This window comes from Diadema antillarum, unplaced genomic scaffold, assembly GCF_040938485.1.
Source record: "Diadema antillarum isolate AM-2024a unplaced genomic scaffold, OU_Dant_1.0 seq00001020_RagTag, whole genome shotgun sequence".
Classification (NCBI taxonomy): domain Eukaryota; kingdom Metazoa; phylum Echinodermata; class Echinoidea; order Diadematoida; family Diadematidae; genus Diadema; species Diadema antillarum.
Window position 1 is genome coordinate 54,255 of NW_027271855.1, and position 20,574 is coordinate 74,828.

Below are 20,574 nucleotides of genomic sequence, written 5' to 3' on the forward strand. Positions count from 1 at the left end.
TGCGGTGAATTTATCTCCACAATCTCTCTTCTGTGAACATGACATCGTTTACGAAAATTTACCAAGTTTACGAAATCTATTGAAATTACAGTACACCAATACTCGTAGGTTTAGTTTGTAAAAAAAATCATGATCTCACGCACATCTCTCTCTCTCTTCTTTTTTTTTTTAAACACATCTTCACTACAGGGCTTTAAGCAATAACTGAAAAATTCAATAAAGACGCAATTAGTCATCTTAAAAACTACTCTTAAATATCAGGAAAAAAATCATGCCGCAGAGAACGTTTGATATTTCTCTTATTTTTTCATAATTATGGTTATGATTCAAGACGGGACTGAATATGGCAGGATTCTGCGCTCTTAAACTTCTGTGGAGTTCTGTCGTCTAGCGAGGGGAATGGAAGATCCACACTGTGAACAGTCACTGAGAAATGTATTTCCATGACATAATGTGGCGAGGATGTTTCTTTCAACAACAACAAAATCAAAAACAAAACAGAGAATCCAAAATGAAGGCATACTAGTCTACATGCCCTGAAAATGCGTGTAAACCTTATCACTGATGGGGAAAAAAAACCACTACAACTTTACTGGTATCATTATATAGCCCATGGGTATAATCACATCAATACTTGTGTGAGATTGTATAGCATTTTGCAGAGTACGGAATTAATGCACATAAACAAGAATTGACATTAACATTTTACGCTCATTAAATTTTTTCTCTCTAATTTTCAGCTATTTATATTGTAGAGAAAAATAAGAGAGAAACACAATTTAAGGGGATACCAAAACAAAACGAAAATAAATCAATTCCGAATTTGAGGACAATTATTAGAATTTGTGACCCAGCAGAAGAACACCCTCAAAGAGTCGGACAAGTAGTTCTTCCAGAGGCCTTAAAATATGCATGCCATGGTAGGTCAACTCGGCTGATTTGGGATTTTCATTGTTTTCAGACAGTAACCCTTTTTCAATGTAACGTCAAAGTTTTGAAAAATGAAATTAATTTTCTGTTTGTTAAATTAGTACATTCACCAGTCTTTTTAAACCTCAATTTTGTCTGTGTTGAGTTGATTTTCTCAGTTTTATACCCATTAGTGGTGTCAATGTACATAAAAAACTTTACAAAAGCTTTAAAACGTCAGCAGAAGCTTTGAATATTCGGACGTTATCACGAATAGAATGTATTGAATTTATGCAGGAGGTTTTAGATTATTCTGACCTTCACTTCGCAGCGGTTGTCACGGAGTTTCCGATCCTCTCACTGTTCTACACCGGGTTAAAGTGAGTCAGTGCGCTTGAATATACGCTCAACTTCATAGCCACTTTTCCTGCCGAACAGCAGCCTTGTATGTATTTTCCATCATCTACTTTGTTTAGCTGCAAACATTCAATTTTGATGATTTTAAAGTTGAATTTTCTCTTGGCGAAATTTTCCCTAACTAAAAAAAAAAAAAAAAAGAATTGTACATGGCGAATCTTTGTGGGCTTTTGTAAAGCAGGGCCATTTTGTTCTCAGGCACCACAAAATTAATAGCTAGGTGTTCCATAGCTTTGGATATTCAAAGAAAAATTTCATTGTGTATGTTGCAGTCCCTAGAACTGTTCCCGTTGCTGCCAATCCCAGAGTCCGTGGTGCTGTTCTTTTTGGTTTTCGTCTTGCTTCCTTGCGAGTTGTTTCTGGAACGCTGTGAGAGGGCGCCGTTCATTGTACCTTCCTCTCCAGTGGCGTCAGCTCTATTCAAGGAACAGGCTGACACGCTGCGCGCTTGGCTGCAGCAGTCCCCACTTCCGTTCCCGAACTCGGTAGTCCTTATTTCAACCTCCTCGCTCTTTGAATGCAGCTGGATCGGGTCGTCGCATTCAATTGGCAAGAGAGTGTATCCGTGTTTCCCATTTTTCGGTAGTTCTGTCCTTGAGATGTCACTGTTTCGTCGGCGTGTTACTGCATCCGAGTTTCGCCCAAGCTGCGCGCCTTCCCGCACGTTCGTGGTGCAGATATCCTGCACGCTTCTTGCTGTCTTCATACCAGTACTGGGGCGGGAAATCGCTGGCGTAACGTACGTTGAGCCAAGTGGTGTGCGTAGGTAGCTCTTTCCTGGACTTCTCTCCTGCTTCTGCTTTTCACCTACGCTGTCAGCGTCGTCGGTAATTACATAGTCCGTATCATCCTTTCGCGGTCTGCTTCTCCAGTAGGAGGGATCTTGGTCTGTTATCCAATACGTCATAAGATCCCCTTTACCCTTCATGAATACGAGTCCTCTCTCTGTCAGATCATATCCACCAACTTCGTCGAGAATGGCCTTACTTTCGGAGCTACAGTGGATTTTTAAAGCTGGAGTATGTATAGGGAAAGTAAAAAAAGGGGAAGATCGTGATGTTTAGCGCTTCCTTTTGGCCTGTTACTACATATTCACTACACATCAAGAGGGTAGATGATACTCAGGCAAGTAACGTTTTTATCAGCGGCCAAGATATCACCTCAAGGCATTAACAAAATATTGTTAGGAGTGATGGACACATACGCAGAGCAAACCAAATTGTCGGAAACAGTAAATATGGTGTTATTTTGATATCATCATAGACAAAGAAATACTACGAAGCGGAAGAATCTCATTAATGAGTAACATGGCAAACACAAAGCGAGGTCCCGCCCGCATAGGCAATTTGTGATTATATCTTTTTTTCAATGTAAATTTATTACCTTTTGACCTTTGACCTTGTCCGACTTGACCAATATTCGGACTTGACCGGTATCTTTTGGTGATGCATATGTGGAGTGAGTTTTGTGGTCATAGCTCAAAGCTGTGGGAAGTTATTGAGAGCGTTCAATATATGGCCCTTAAGCCTATAAGTCCAAAGGGGGCACAGTGTGCCCCGTGCCATATTTTAATTGCCACACCTACGTCCTTGATCCAATTTCAACCAAATTTGGCGATTTTTTTTTGTTATTTTATTGCAAACATTTTGATATATCATTTAGCTATGGCCGATATTGCTGGTTGCCATGGCAACAGTAAACTGACAACCATGCCAGACCAGTCAGATTTTGCGTGTTTTCCTGTTCCAGTTTCACATAACAATATAATAGTGGATGAAATGGTTTTCTTGTCTGTAATTTGTTCAATTAGCAAAATAAGAATAATGGTTGTCAATGGCCCTGATATGTTTTTCTTATCATTTCCTTTATTTTGCATGTGGCATAGGCATCAAACAATAGCAATGATAAAGATGACTAAAAAAACCCCAGTATTTTTCAAAGAGGATACCATTTTATTTTGTTTTATTTTGAGTCTTTCACACAAGTTTTGCCTGTAGTATAACTTGTTTATCATAAAAATCATCCATCTGCAAACTCAAAATACTAGCATTGATGAAATATGAAATGTGATAACTATACATGAACCGATCAAAAACATACTGTAATCAATAGCACCCCCATGTGCTGACCTTGAGAAATTGTAACCATGACAAACAATGAAGTTTGACTTGCTTTTGGTTTGTGGCAAGCATGAACATGGTTGGGCCAAAATAAAGACATATATACTCGGGATAGAGAAAATAAACAGAAAAATCATGTGTTAAGCATATTTCCTATTTCTTTCTATTTTGGTAAATAGCGCTCTCAGTGGGTGAGCTTTAAAAAGCTCAAATGTGACACTGCACCTCAAAACAAACAAAAAGTCGCCAGACATGAATTTTTAGTTAAGACCATATTCTGAAAGAGCAGACTTTAAGCTTTAAAATGATGTATAACTCAAATCAAATGGACTCTCCTAACCTATCTAAATATTGGAAAGAAAGCATAAACTGAGGAAAAGTGTGAACCGAGAGAAGAGGCTCTTAAGTACACAGTGTCTATTCAAGCGCTTAATCTTTACCAAACCGTGCTGGCTGTGCAATGAATGGGACAAAAAACAGGAAGTAAGCCACCAGAGTAACAACAATGAAGGGATTATCAAATTAAACTGAAATTAAGAATGCCTCATTAACACATTCTGTCCATAATTGATGCCAACTTTCAAAGCAGTAGCACTATCCTTTCAAAAGTTATTAGAGTTGAAAGTGAAGAGTGTGGACAAGGTTTTTCAGAAATGAAAAAGACACACCTAATCACACTATTCTACCAAAAATGTTCGAGAGAAACTGCTTAAAAAACCACACTTTCCTGCCCGTTTTATGACACCAAATTTTAGCATAATGTAAAAGAAGACCCGCTCTTTCAGAAAATATGAAAAAGTCAAGTTCGGCTAGGTTTATCCATTTCACTTATTTTCAGTCCTCACGCAAAATCAGTGTGTGCGACTTTATGTTTGTTTTGAGGTGCACGGTCACAAATACTATAGGTCATGTAAAGTTTGAGTGCTCTATCCATTTGGGTAAAAAGCGCCCTCAGTAAGTGACCTTTAGAAAGTTCAAATAGAAGGTCATGTAAAGTTTGAGTGCTCTATCCATGTGCCAAATATGACTTAGATATGACGGTGATACATCAAATGTGACCGTGCACCTCAAAACGAACATAAAGTCGCACACACTGATTCTGCGTGAGGACTGAAAATAAGTGAAATGGGTCAACCTAGCCGAACTTGACTTTTTCATATTTTCTGAAAGAGCGGGTCTCCTTTTACAATATGCTAAATTCTGGTATCATAAAACGGGCAGGATGTGTGTTTTTTTTAGCAGTTTATCTCGAGCATTTTTGGTAGAATAGTGTGATTAGGTGTGTCTTTAGAATCCCTTTTTCATTTCTGAAAAACCTTGTCCACACTCTTCACTTTCAACTCTAATAACTTTTGAAAGGATAGCGCTACTACTTTGAGAGTTGGTATTAATTATGGACAGAATGTGTTAATGAGGCATGCGTAATTTCAGTTTAATGTGATAATCCCTTCATTGTTGTTACTCTGGTGGTTTACTTCCTGTTTTTTGTCCCATTCATCGCACAGCCAGCACGGTTTGGTAAAGATTAAGCGCTTGAATAGACACTGTACTTCAGAGCCTCTTTTCTCAGTTCACACTTTTCCTGAGTTTGTGCTTTCTTTCCAATACTTAGATAGGTTATGAGAGTCCATTTGATTTGAGTTATACATCATTTTAAAGCTTAAAGTGTGCTCTTTTAGAATATGGTCTTAACTAAAAATTCATGTCTGGCGACTTTCTGTTTGTTTTGAGGTGCAGGGTCACAAATAATTGAAAAAAAAAGTTATATGGGAGGGGGGGGGGGGGGTCACAGCCCCCCACCTCCCCACGGGGGCCTGGCCGGCGATACGGTGCAATTAACTCACTGATAAGAGGCCAAAGCTTTTGAATTCGTAACGGTCACCGAAGCACTGTGTGGAAGGAAGGACAACAAATCTCGAAAGTTCACCTCCTCGTATCTCCCTTATTTTACCACCAAATCCCTTGAAACTTCACACACATATGTAATATTTATATATCATCCTTCATATGATTTTGGGGAGAAAATGCTGATGTATCTTTCGAGATATTTGTATTTTTCTGTTTGAGTCGGCCGTGGGAAAGCGTTACGATTTTTTCCAGACATAAGTCTGCGCCTGCACGAATATGCATTTGATTAACATATTACTAGTCTGTATACACCAGACTCACTACCTGCGAAGTTTCGTGTTTGCGCAATTACAGATGTAGTAGTTAGGTGAAAATAAGAGCAAAAAGACAACCGAATTTAAGAGAAAATGCTGGACATGCACAACTAGATCGTCCTCCTGCGCATGCGTTCTCTACTGGTCAGTGCACGTTTAGCCAATCAGCGGTGTCGGGTTCGGCGCAATGCGGCAGGGTTCGGTTTTCGGTCCACAGGGTGGTGAGTGGGCAAGAGAGGGACCCTGCAATGTGCTTCAACAGTTTCATACATCACGAAAACCGATATATCGGACAGCCTACTGCTTACGCTATGGATTTTACGTGGGTCACAAGTGACAGTGATCTTGATTTTTTCCAGACATAACCGTGCGCCAAATGATACAGAAAAGATATTTGGAACACAGTTTGGATATACTACCATAAGTCATATACCGAAGTTTCATTTTTGGGCAATGAAGGAAAATGTGAGAAAATAACACTTGTTTTGAGACCAAATTTTCTGTTTTGGAAGCTAAGTTTCGACGTTATTTTCAAAGGTTTATCCTCAATAAAACCCCAACAAACTAACATTACGAGTAAGAGAATAGTTTCTTCTTCAATTTGCTGTATAGATTATGGCTTCTGAGGTGAGATATTGCGATTGTCCTTCAACACTTCCCCAGCGGTTTTGCGTACACAAGCTGTTTACTTTATGCAAATGACGCTTCGAGGTCATATGCTTTCGGCGATTTAATTGCACCGTATCGCCGTGCCTGGGAAGGGTCAAAATAGCTTTGGCTTTATAGGGTTGAATCACGGAAAGTTCATTGTCAATTTGACCGTTGTCCTTGTCAGAATTCAACAATGTTCAAACTTGACTAAGATCTTTAGGTGAAGTACCTGTGGCGTGAATTTTGGTGGTCAAAGCTCAAAGCTGTGGATTTTTTTTGAGAACCACAATACTATGTGTACAGTGCTTATCAGGTAAAATCCATTGACCATTTGTAACCCTGTATCACAAAACCAACAAAAAGTCGCCAGACATGGATTTTAAGGATAGATTCTAAAAGACTAGACTCTAAGCTTTAAGATGATGTATAATTCAGTAAAATATAGACCTTCCAAACCTAACTAATGATAGGAAGGACGTACATACTCTGGAGAAGGGTCTATAATACTGAGAAAAGAGGCTCTGAAGTTTAGGGTCTATTCAACTGCCTAATCTTGCATTACGCTGTGCTCTGAGCAGTGAATTGGACAAAAGAAAAGAGAGAAAGTAAACTCCATAACAACCACAATGAAGGGATTATCAGAGTTAGCTGAAATTGTGCACACTGGCACATTCTTTTCATGACTAACACCAACATGCAACGCAGTAGCAACATCCTTTCAAAGTTACAATAGAGTCGAACATGAAGAGTGTTTAAAAGGTTTTCAAAAAATGAAAAGGAGCCTATAAGACTTACATATTCTACAAAAAAGTGTTCTAGAAAAACTGCAAAAAGAGGGCAATTTCCCGTTTATTTCATGATCTCAAACTTAGGAATAATGCAGAATTGTTCTTTTAGAAAATTCAAAAAAACAACAACCCAAGATTGACTAGGTTGACCCGTTTCACCTATTCTGACTCCTCACGTAAAATCAGGGCGTCCAACTTTTTCTTGGTTTTGTATTGCACGGTCACATTTGACCTTTGACCTTGCAGAATTTACTAATATTCAAACCTGAGATTTAAGCGATGTACCTGCGGTATGAATTTGGTGGTCATAACTAAAAGCTGTGGAAACTTGTTGAGAGTACACTATAATACTAGGTGTTCAGTGCTTATCAAGTAGAGTTCCTTGACCAGTTGGCCTTTGAACTTGTTGGACTAAACCCATATTCGAACTTGACCTGCAGCTTTATGTTTTGTGATGTGACTTTGGTGATCATAGCTGAAATCTGTGGAAAGTTATTGAGAGTACACCACAAGACTGTGAGTACAGTGCTAACCAGGGAAAAGTTATTGACACTTTGACCTTTAACCTTGTCGGACTTCACCCATATTCGAACTTGACCGGCAACTTTAGGTCATATATCTGTTGTGCGAGTTTGGCGGTCACAGTTCAAAGCTGTGGAAAGTTAGAAAAAGTACACCAAATTGTTGACGACGCCGACGACGACAACATAAAGTGACGCATATGTCTCGCTACCACAATGCGGGCGAGACAAAAAGCACACGTAAATAGTGCAGATGCAAAAGTGTGATGAATGTAATACACGTAATGACTCACGTTCTCCGTTGGACTCCATTCTGGAAGCTGTGTTGACAGTATCACCAAAGAGACAATACCTGGGCATAGTCAAACCCACCACACCTGACACCACCGGACCTATAGAATGTTTCAAAACCATACGAGGGAGACCGAGAGCGCAAATTCTGGTTGAATAATCGGTGAACTGCCTAAAACTTTACCCATTTCATTCAGTGAACCCAAAATTGACAAAATATAATGTAACGATTGCGTGGATCTAAATGGCAAACCTTGACATAATTCTACTTTCATCGATGGCCTCGTGTAATGGTGCTCTGTTATCTAACGCAATATACCTAATATAGGCCCTATTTCATGGATGTTGTGTCATGCAATTATGGTGATGATGACAGAAATAACAGTAATACAAAACATAATTATCAATGATTCAAAACATCTCAGAACATCTATAACAGCTACATACCTAAAAAGGTACACTTGGCCAAACAAGCTGACAGGTAAAAGTTGTTAGCAAATTGTTACCCGATATGTTACAGATATGATTGAGAATGCTAACGACTATGCATTATACATTGTATGTAAATCTGCAATCGAGAAGCCATAACTGATAAAACAACAACAACGGCATAAGGAGGAGTCTGATATTAAGTGAAGGGGGGAAACACTGATATAAAGATTATCGGTTACCTCTGATTGCACTCTGCTATGTATACAGCGTGTAACTATAACCTCCGTTATAAGAATCTTACCTGAGTGCATCCCTACTCGTAACTTCAGTGTGTCTTCGGGTCGATGTCTTATCTTGAACTTCTGAACAGCATCAAGTAGATGGAGTGCTGTTGAAGCGATCTCAGCGGCATGCCTATTGCCGTTTCGTATCGGCAGTCCCGAAACAAGCATATACGCATCACCAATTGTCTCCACTTTGTAGACGTTATAGTAACTGATTATGTCATCAAAGAGAGTATAGAGGTCATTGAGAAGGTTGACGACCTGCAAGACAGATTGAAACGAAAACAAAACAATAGTTGTATATCTTATAGAAGCATTATATCGTGCATGATGCTTTCGCCTACTGCTGATCAAGAGGACCAGTGTTATACGAGATCCTGTAATTGCGGTGTTTAATTTGCTCAGAAATATATAATTGTAACGAATATCAACGTCTGGATGCCTCAAGATTTTTCTGAAAGCATGTTTTCCTTAATTGAAAGCTCATCGTTTAAAACCGGATGTTTAATGACCCAAACTGGTGAGTTGTATTGCCGTTACTAGCCCCAATGTAAATTTGTGAAATTGACTGGATCACCATGGTGGCACAATGGTTATAAGCAAAAATGGAAACGTAGCCAAAAGTAAAAGTTGAGGAAATTCTGAATTGCGTTCAATGGCATTTAGCTGTAGCAGCACACATTTTAGAGTTTGTCCATGTTGACCAGATTATCCTATCATTTCAGACTAAATTTCTAGCATTAATTTTATTTTTGTACAATGTTTGCCAATTCACAACGTATTGATGTAATTGACTCTGTTGTTTTTTTCTATTGAGTTGTTACGTCTTTTATTGTTTTCTTCTGTTGTTGCTTGATTAATTTCAATGAAGCGATGATCATCTCTCTTTTCGAGCTTGGCAGAAAGTATAGTACTCCCATTCGGTGTTGCTGTTTATAGCAATGATCTACAGTTCAAATGAATGTTATGATTGTATCGCCTTACGCAGCTTGTACCTTCTCATTTGTGTTCCATAGTTTATTCTTCCACCGACAACTTGTAAGGCAGGCACGTATCTTCTCAATGAACCCATTCCGACAAGACAGAGTGTGAGTGTTTGCTACCTCTCTCAAAACGTCCTGTGCCCTTGAAAGTATTTTAAGGGTAAATGGGTCGTGAAAATGGACGTATCACTATTGTCAGATATTATTAGTTGTAGTGGATTCTAGCAGTAGACAGACTGTGTCGCAGGATTTGGCAATTGCTAAAGCCCTTTTTAATTACGGCGTTTACACTGTGGACTGTCAAAAACTGTCAAAAGAATTGCCATGGGAGTCCCGATGCTAATGAGAAACCTTAAAGGCCATAATAAATCGGGATGAACGCAACAAAACGTGGCAACACGTAATAAACAGCAACAAGACTTGGAGGCAGTCCGTAGAGAGACGGGACGGAAAATACTGTGTAGCCTAGCCTAACCAGACGCAGTGAGAATGTCGTCTGATAGCTACATGTTCATCGGAGCGAGGACTGGAATGAACAAGACAATAATACGGAGGGGAAAAACTCCTACGCAGGTACTTCGTAGCTGTAACGCAGGTACCTCGCAGTCCCCGTATGCGGCCAAGATAATTGGGAGCTTTAGATTTTCGCGTCGGGGATGTTCAGAGGAAAAAAAAACATGTTCTGAACATGCGCAGAATCGCGCGTCGAGTCAATCTATTTATAGCTTGCGTCGTCTGAGTTTTTCACTACGCGTTCTGGGCTATTTTTACGTCCGCTCAATTTACGACGTAGAGAGCTACTTCGTGCACCGATCATATGGGGGCGCCATTTTTTTAATCGTTGCGTGCCAGCGTAATTTAAAGCTACTTTTTCAGATAGAAAAAGAACTACGCAGGGGAGAGGAGAACGTCCAGCTCAAGCGTCGGCTCAAGGGTCCGCGCTGCAAATCTGAAGCTCCCTAATGACATTCTGTGGGACTTCTGCTATATCAAATTTCTTCAGATGGATTCCTTCACCGAGTTGTCAGCCCTCACTCGCCACCCATGCGCCTGACACGCAGGTCATACGGAAGTAGAACGTAAGTAGCACGGATCCAGCAGGAAAGACGCATGCGAAACTTGCCCAAATCCTTGTCCCCCTGCAAAAATTGTCCTGCGTGCTGGAAAATCCCCACACGCAACAACCCCGCCTCTAGCTTGCCCGGAAAGGTGTGACAGGGCCTAAACTTGGCTACGGGTGAATAGGACTTGCGTGAGCAACTCCGGGTAACTACGGGTGAGATACGTGCTAGGTACTGTCATGTGCGGGTCATCTGCGGGGACCTCCAGGTGGTAAAAATTGTCCTTCGCAAGTCGCACGCAAGGTTTGTCCGGAAAGGTGTGACAGGGCCTTTAAAGGGCAGAACCTCGCAGGCAACTCCCACGCAGGTAATTTGCAGCTGTAACGCAGGTACTTCGCAGTCCCCGTATGCGGCCAAGATAATGACATTCCGTGGGTCTTCTGCCATTCCTTCAGAGGGATTCCTTCACCCAGTTGTCAGCCCTCACTCGCCACCCATGTGCCTGACACGCAGGTCACACGGAAGTAGAACGGAATTAGCACGGGTCCAGCCTGCAGGTAAGACGCAACAAGCCCGCCTAGCTTGCTCGGAAAGGTGTGACAGGGCCTAAACTTGGCTGCGGGTGAATAGGACTTGCGTGAGCAACTCCGGGTAACTACGGGTGAGATACGTGCTAGGTACTGTCATGTGTGGGTCATCTGCGGGGACCTCCAGGTAGTAAAAATTGTCCTTCACAAGTCGCACTCAAGGCTTGCCCGGAAAGGTGTGACAGGGCCTTAAAACTCTTTGTTGAAGCTCTTATTTTGCAGCAAACATCACGGCAGAAAAAAAAAAACCAACAAAACAAACCCGGAAAACAGCGAGAGGACGGAGTGTGTGGGTCAAACCTTGGCTTCTCAGGCGACCACTTTATGGACAGTATGAGAAGTTGATAGTTAAAATGGTGGGGGAAGATGTGAGCGATTTAAAGAACTAAAAGAGAGTGAAACCTGCACATCAAAGTAATACGTATATAACATGTGTCACATCCAAATATTGGTTCGCATTGGCAAAATACATGAAATCCCGGTTGATACCGGTGCTAAATGGACGTCTGTTGCGACACAAATTGTCGCCCCGGCACAAATTGTCGCCCCCTGAAACAGGCGACAAATTGTGCATGGGGCTGACGGCACAAATTGTCGCCCGCCGGGGAAGCACATTTTGGGTGGTAATATCATTCTTGACATAGTCATTGAAATACCAACACATAACTAAACATGGCTACATCCATGCAAACAAGCCATGTAAAAAGTCACGGTGAGGTTTCAAGGAAGTGTGTATGTGCGCGCGCACATGATGATTGAGTGTCCGTTCGTGCGCGTTTGTGTGTGTGTGTGTGTGTGTGTGTGTGTGCGTGTGTGTGTGTGTTATTGCATATTATGGAAGAATGTGTGTTGAGGTGGTTTATATGCATTATGAGGATTTGTTTGAGTGTTTGTTGGTGTTTGTTTATAAATACGTATGTATTTGGGGTGTGCATATGGCAGTTCGTTTGTGCTAAAATCAACTAACGATTGAGAAATTATTTACGGCGTGTTGAAATTATTTGCTCATGCATAAAGCATGCCAAATTTATTCTGGGACAAAGAATAGTGATATGGAAGTTGAAGTTAAGACTGATGGAAGAATATAAATGCAGTGAAAAAAAAAATGAACAAAGGCAGATAACATTTAGGGAGGATACCGCCCTCGTATGACTTTTCTCTCGGTCTCTCTCTCCTAGCCCGCCTCACCGCTGAAATTGACACACCCATACTATTTTGAAATCAACGCCGCTTTGAACTCTATAAACACGTGCTCATACACGTTCCACATATTGTATTATTATACTCCGAACACACACACACACCCACAGCTATGCGCAAACGCATACACAAGTCACATAATACGCACCTACAAATCATACACAACACATGCCATGCAGCCGCCCACACACACACACACATACGCATAACTTACCAGTCATACCCACCCCACCCAAGCATAACACCGGAGCAACACTCCAACCACACAATTCATAGTGCATGGCCGACGACAATTTGTGCAGCTACGTTTGATTTTGCCAGCACAAATTGTCGCCATCGAGGTAAAAATTGGGAACTGCACAAGCAGCATAACTCATTTATCGCCAGGCGACAAATTATGCAGGGGCGACAATTTGTGCCGTAACAGACGTCCTTACATCCTCACGGAGTTTTCCGATATGAATACGGAGGCTGCACGGAGTGTGGTGCCTTCAAGGAAGATTACGGACTGATTTTCATGTATGAACTCAGGGAGGAAAAATTAACCGATTCGACTAGAATGATTTCAGTCAAAAGAGATGTAGGGAAGTACAGATCTCAGCCTAATCGAAAGCTACAAGTAGTTCACTGCAATTTATTCACAGCCTTTTCTAAACTACGTAACCAGGAATCCAGCCATAAAGGAATATAGTCGCTTTAACTTATGATAACTTTCTTCCTTATCAATCTTGTGATTGTTTCTTTTTTTTGCAATCTAAATAGTGCCAACCGTATTTTGTTCGTCGAAGTGATCTTGTTTTCTGGTTTGGGAATGTTGGCTGTCCTCCTGTTTTGGGTCATCATCAAATATGCCGGATAATCATACACCAGAGTAAAACTGAACTTGCATTCGCAGAAGATAATAATGACTCTCACCGAATATCCTCGCGCTACAGTAGTAGTGGCATCATTTTGTAGCATTAAAGATAAAAAGAAGATGTAGAAGACGAAGACGAAGAAAAAGACTACGCAGTGAAGGTATAGGGGAAATGGCGTAGGGCGCAATGGCTTTATGAAGCTGCGGGTATATCTGCGGTTGACTTTGGGTAATGTTAGGTACGTGGCAAGTTTGATGAGTGACGTCGACAAGTACAATAAGGCGAACGCGATTGACCACATGTACCGCATGGTCAGAATAAAATGATATATGTCGCACAAAATGTAATGAATTGGTGTCATGTTTATCCAGGCCTTTCAGCGACGAGATTCTCCATCACATAGTATTTGCCATTCTGCGAGCATTCGGACTACAGCGGGGCAGATACCATAAGTATTTCAGGACTCTAATATGGAATGAAACTGCACTTTTACATTGCACTAGTCGTTTTAAGATTCAAAAAAGACAAGACAAAAGCACATTATTTTGCTCCTTCTCAAAAATTCAAAGGATTTGCTGTATATATGCATTATGATACATTGTGAGATATGAGAAAGGAAGGAAAAATTGGTGCGTAGCTTTGACATGACGGGCGGTGAGTTGGCTCAGTCGGTAGCGCGTCTGCCTCACGTTCACGCGGCCCGGGTTCGAACCCGAGTCTGGACTGAGCAATGTTGTGTGTAAGCATACCGTCCCCTCTAGCAAGAGGCAAAACACTCTGTCCCTCGGATAGGACCTAAAATGGAGGTCCCGTGTATGAGAGAGTAACAACTCATGCACGTAAAAGATCCCGCTTCATTCATTCATCGCAAAGAGCAGGGTGTTTAACCCGGTGAAGTGGTCCTACCTCACACCCAACTGGACCCCATGGAAGACCAGCTTAACGTAGCTGAATATGGGCTATCCAGCCATCTTCTCATATGGAAAATGAATCAAACAATCAAACAATCAAACAAACAAAAACAAACATCATTATTCCTCTTACTGTTCCTCCTTTTCGGAAAAGTATATATATATATATAATGTATATATTATATATATAATATGTATATTATATATATATATATATATATATGATATATATATATATATATATATATATATATATATATATATAAAGATAAGTAACAAAGCTGCAACAAAGTTCATGCTGTATTCACCAACGGTTTATTTCTTCACACAAATTTTCGGGCGTCTCGCCGCCCTTTCTCAAGTGTTGATACTGAGAGAACAATAACAAAATTAAGCCATAACAATATATTGCAACCGTGTTACTAAGGATGCGCGCTTTAACGCATCCATGCTAGGCATCCTAACACCCAGCGCGCATCCTGGCAACAGTACAATGTTACGTCATAATGAAATTACAATGAGTATAAAGCATACATGAAAAAACTTGGCACGACTGATACAGAAGTAATTCCTCTGAATACGCAGCTGCGGTGGTAATGTAAAAGCAGTGCATTATTTCTTTCAAAATTCAACATACACATAAATTAACTTTAATTCTAGTGTATAGATAATCTTTACATAATCTGAAATTATCATGATCAATATAAACATTCGATTTTTTTTAAATCAAACTGAATCGTCACACTGATGGTTATGCAAAATATGTGCAAGCAGTTTACCATTCCTTTCAAACTTCAGCATACACATACATTAACTTCCAAATTCTGGTGAGTAGATAGTCTTTAAATAATCTGAGACTATAGCATGAATATGAAATACGTGAAAAATCATATTTTTCTTCTTTTGATTAAATAGATACGTCACAATACGTCTCGGAGTGGAAAAAAGACTGGTTCCAAGAAATGGTTAAAAGGAGCGTCAGCATTATATCACTCAAGCAATATAATGATAAGATCTATTGCAGCGGGGTAAACGGGAGAACATACAACAATAAGCGGCGCACCTACTTGTAAAAAGTGTAGTTCGTGAGCCATGATAGATCTATGTTCATGCCCTGTCCCTGGAAGCTTCGTGTGCGGATGATTGTTTTTAGTTCTTTCACGTGTCTTTCTTCAAATGCTTCCATGTCCTTGTATAAAATGCAACATTGCAGATCTGTTAGTGTGTGATTTGGTTTGTTGAAGTGTTGTGCGACTGGATGTTGTGTTTGACTTCTAATGATTGTGCTTTTGTGATTGTTGAAACGTTGTCTAAAATTTGTTGTTTCTCCGATGTAGACAGCCAGGGGACATTGCTTGCATGTAAGGCTGTATACTACATTCTTGCTGTTGCAGTCCCCTGACGTCGGATGGAGGGTGTGGCCGGAGCCAAGTGTGATATCTGTATCTGTGATTAGGTGAGCGCATATTTGACATCGTTTGTTTCCACATTTATGATTTCCAGTAGGATTGATTGTTCTGTTGACTCGAGATCGTGTAAGCAAACTCTTCAGGTTGCGTGGCTGTCGTTGTGCATGTAAGGGACGTGCTGTTAACTCGGGAGCTACCGATTGGACTTGTTTGAGAGTAGGCCATTCTTTCCTCACTTCCTTCATGAACTGTTGTGATGTGGGATGATATGTTGTTACAAAGACTTTGCGTGTGTGTGAGTCTTTGGGTTTCAGATTATCATGATGTAGTAAGGATGAGCGTCTTTTTGCTATCGCGCGGTCCCTACCTGCTTGCACAATGTCTAACGGGTACCCCGCTGCAACGAATTTTTGCCCCAGCTTCAAAGACGCATCCAGAAATTCCTTGTGATCAGAAATGATTCGTCTGTAGCGGAGCATTTGACTGTACACAATTGACCTCTTAATATGATTAGGATGGAAGCTGTTGTACTTAAGATACGTCTGTCTGTCTGTAGGTTTGTGGTAAACAGACGTGTTCAGCTTCCCTCATATTAAGAGGTCAATTGTGTACAGTCAAATGCTCCGCTACAGACGAATCATTTCTGATCACAAGGAATTTCTGGATGCGTCTTTGAAGCTGGGGCAAAAATTCGTTGCAGCGGGGTACCCGTTAGACATTGTGCAAGCAGGTAGGGACCGCGCGATAGCAAAAAGACGCTCATCCTTACTACATCATGATAATCTGAAACCCAAAGACTCACACACACGCAAAGTCTTTGTAACAACATATCATCCCACATCACAACAGTTCATGAAGGAAGTGAGGAAAGAATGGCCTACTCTCAAACAAGTCCAATCGGTAGCTCCCGAGTTAACAGCACGTCCCTTACATGCACAACGACAGCCACGCAACCTGAAGAGTTTGCTTACACGATCTCGAGTCAACAGAACAATCAATCCTACTGGAAATCATAAATGTGGAAACAAACGATGTCAAATATGCGCTCACCTAATCACAGATACAGATATCACACTTGGCTCCGGCCACACCCTCCATCCGACGTCAGGGGACTGCAACAGCAAGAATGTAGTATACAGCCTTACATGCAAGCAATGTCCCCTGGCTGTCTACATCGGAGAAACAACAAATTTTAGACAACGTTTCAACAATCACAAAAGCACAATCATTAGAAGTCAAACACAACATCCAGTCGCACAACACTTCAACAAACCAAATCACACACTAACAGATCTGCAATGTTGCATTTTATACAAGGACATGGAAGCATTTGAAGAAAGACACGTGAAAGAACTAAAAACAATCATCCGCACACGAAGCTTCCAGGGACAGGGCATGAACATAGATCTATCATGGCTCACGAACTACACTTTTTACAAGTAGGTGCGCCGCTTATTGTTGTATGTTCTCCCGTTTACCCCGCTGCAATAGATCTTATCATTATATTGCTTGAGTGATATAATGCTGACGCTCCTTTTAACCATTTCTTGGAACCAGTCTTTTTTCCACTCCGAGACGTATTGTGACGTATCTATTTAATCAAAAGAAGAAAAATATGATTTTTCACGTATTTCATATTCATGCTATAGTCTCAGATTATTTAAAGACTATCTACTCACCAGAATTTGGAAGTTAATGTATGTGTATGCTGAAGTTTGAAAGGAATGGTAAACTGCTTGCACATATTTTGCATAACCATCAGTGTGACGATTCAGTTTGATTTAAAAAAAATCGAATGTTTATATTGATCATGATAATTTCAGATTATGTAAAGATTATCTATACACTAGAATTAAAGTTAATTTATGTGTATGTTGAATTTTGAAAGAAATAATGCACTGCTTTTACATTACCACCGCAGCTGCGTATTCAGAGGAATTACTTCTGTATCAGTCGTGCCAAGTTTTTTCATGTATGCTTTATACTCATTGTAATTTCATTATGACGTAACATTGTACTGTTGCCAGGATGCGCGCTGGGTGTTAGGATGCCTAGCATGGATGCGTTAAAGCGCGCATCCTTAGTAACACGGTTGCAATATATTGTTATGGCTTAATTTTGTTATTGTTCTCTCAGTATCAACACTTGAGAAAGGGCGGCGAGACGCCCGAAAATTTGTGTGAAGAAATAAACCGTTGGTGAATACAGCATGAACTTTGTTGCAGCTTTGTTACTTATCTTTTTATCTTGCCAACACGTGGACTACCTTATCAACATATATATATATATATATATATATATATATATATTGTAGTTGTTCCGCGTATTGGCAGTACTACAAATAGCAATAATAAAGTCACAACAGAGGAATGCAGGGAATGCATTAATAGCCAATCTTGATTTAATGAATAATCCGAATTTTCGAGGAACCTTCCTCTTCTTCAGGGATGACAGTGCGAATATTCACAATGATTATTAAGAGTGAGGTGTTACTACCCTGCTAGCGCGCGCAATAAGTGTAACCAAAACAAAAAAATAATGGATAATAACAACAAACGCATGTTGTGCGCTTATGAGTGTCATACTACACGTCATAATAGATAAGACGTCACACTAGGATTGCGCGCGCTGCACAAAAAGATCATGAGACAATAATAGCAATAATAGAAACGTCATAAAGGCAATGAAGTTAACATGATACAATGAAGGTGCCAATGAATTTTCACAGTGATACGTCAATATCCCACCAGCGCGCGTAGTCTCAGTGTAACCAAAACAAAGGATAACAAATAATAACAATAAACGCATGCTGAGTTGCGTGAATATATGAGTGCCATACTGTGCGTTATAACAGAGAAGACGTCACACTGAGATGGCACGCGCTGCACAAAGGAGACAATAATTATGAACGATAATAGAAACGTCATAAAGGCAATGAAGTGATACAATCTGTCAAGTGCTTGTACGCATTATATACAGAGGAGAGACGAGAGAGCAAAAAGTAGGAAAGGAGGGAATAAGGAGAGAAGAAAGTCACAAGAAAAAATGTCATAATATACATGAGGTACACTTACTCGTAACACATCAAGACTGCGCAAGTTGTCTAGTACCAGAAAAATAAACTGAAGACCTCTACAAGGGTGAAATTATCAACAGCGGAGTAGCAACTGAAATTAGTTATCGGAAGAAAGTGTATGGGCTGAGCCAGGAAAGATCTTTGTTCATGCCTGTTTCAAAACTGCGGCTCCGAACAATGAAACGCAGTTCTGCCCACTTCCTGTCTTCAGCCGATTTGTAACCCCCGCCAAAGATGCAGACTTTCAAGTCTTTCATCGAATGGCGGGGGTCACTGAAGTGGTTCGCCACTGGAGTATCTTTATGCTTGAGGATTGAGCTTTTGTGGTTATTGAACCTCATGCGAAACTTCGTGCTTGTCTCACCTATGTATGACACCCCTGGGCATTTACTGCACATAATACAGTAAAGCACATTGCTAGAGTCGCATGTGTGGTCCGGTGGTTTGATTCTGAGTGACGGAGAGATTTGCACCACTGTTTCTGTCACCAGATGGTTACAAATTTGACATCGTGGTTTGTCGCACCTCTTGTTACCTTTTGGGGTTGCAGGTTTTGGTAACTCACTCTGCACCAGAAGTGATCTCAAGTTGGGCGGTTGTCTTTGGGAGTGTAGAGGTGGTTCCCCCAATATTGTAGAAAGTCTGGGATCAAGCTGAATATTCGTCCACTCTTTCTTGGTCGTGGAGACAAACTTTTTGACTTGTGGGTGGAATGTAGTAACGAGAGGAATGCGATCGTTCCTCTCATCTTTAGGTTTAGAGTCTAACAGGTCTTCTCTCCGTTTTTCATTGACCCTTTTGAGCGCATTGTTCACGAGGCGAACTGGATAACCTCTTCTGACAAAATGTTCTCTCAGACGTACAGCATCTTCTTCAAACACCTTGGGGTCAGAACACTACCTTCAACGAAAAGGTACCGCCATGGGGACCAAGATGGCGCCCGTGTACGCTAACATATATATGGCAGTCCTGGAAGAAGATTTCCTCTCTAAATGCACTCTCCAACCCTCAATGTATCTGAGATACATCGACGACATTTTCATAATCTGGCCCCACAGTGAAAAAGACCTCGCAGCCTTTCACGAGGCATTTAACAAACATAATCGTCACATCCAGTTCACAATGGAGAGCTCCAGAGAGGAAATCCACTTCCTGGATGTCAATGTGTCTAAGAATGGTAACTTGCTTTCCACCAGTGTGTATGTTAAACCCACGGATTCCTTCACCTACTTAGATTACAATTCGTTCCACCCCTTGCACACAAAGCAATCAATTGTGTACAGCCAACTAGTCAGATATAAGCGGATCACCTCTGACCCCAAGGTGTTTGAAGAAGATGCTGTACGTCTGGGAGAACATTTTGTCAGAAGGGGTTATCCAGTTCGCCTCGTGAACAATGTGCTCAAAAGGGTCAATGAAAAACGGAGAGAAGACCTGTTAGACTCTAAACCTAAAGATGAGAGGAACGATCGCATTCCTCTCGTTACTACATTCCACCCACAAGTCAAAAAGTTTGTCTCCACGACCAAGAAAGAGTGGACGAATATTCAACTTGATCCCAGACTTTCTACAATATTGGGTGAACCACCTCTACACTCCCAAAGACAACCACCCAACTTGAGATCACTTCTGGTGCAGAGTGAGTTACCAAAACCTGCAACCCCAAAAGGTAACAAGAGGTGCGACAAACCACGATGTCAAATTTGTAACCATCTGGTGACAGAAACAGTGGGGCAAATCTCTCCGTCACTCAGAATCAAACCACCGGACCACACATGCGACTCTAGCAATGTGCTTTACTGTATTATGTGCAGTAAATGCCCAGGGGTGTCATACATAGGTGAGACAAGCACGAAGTTTCGCATGAGGTTCAATAACCACAAAAGCTCAATCCTCAAGCATAAAGATACTCCAG

General features: G+C 40.9%; 1 protein-coding gene across 1 annotated transcript in view; it reads right to left on the reverse strand.

The window, feature by feature from the left end:
* Positions 1-1,514: 1,514 nt before the first annotated feature.
* Positions 1,515-20,574, reverse strand: part of LOC139742777 (speract receptor-like) — a 482,274-nt gene continuing 463,214 nt past the window's right edge. Inside the window, exons 20-22 of the mRNA XM_071653295.1 lie at positions 8,593-8,836; positions 7,862-7,960; positions 1,515-2,340 (exon numbers count right to left, since the gene is read on the reverse strand). Coding sequence (XP_071509396.1) covers positions 1,568-2,340; positions 7,862-7,960; positions 8,593-8,836 — 1,116 coding nt within the window. The 3' untranslated portion in view covers positions 1,515-1,567. The remainder of the gene's footprint in view (positions 2,341-7,861; positions 7,961-8,592; positions 8,837-20,574) is intronic.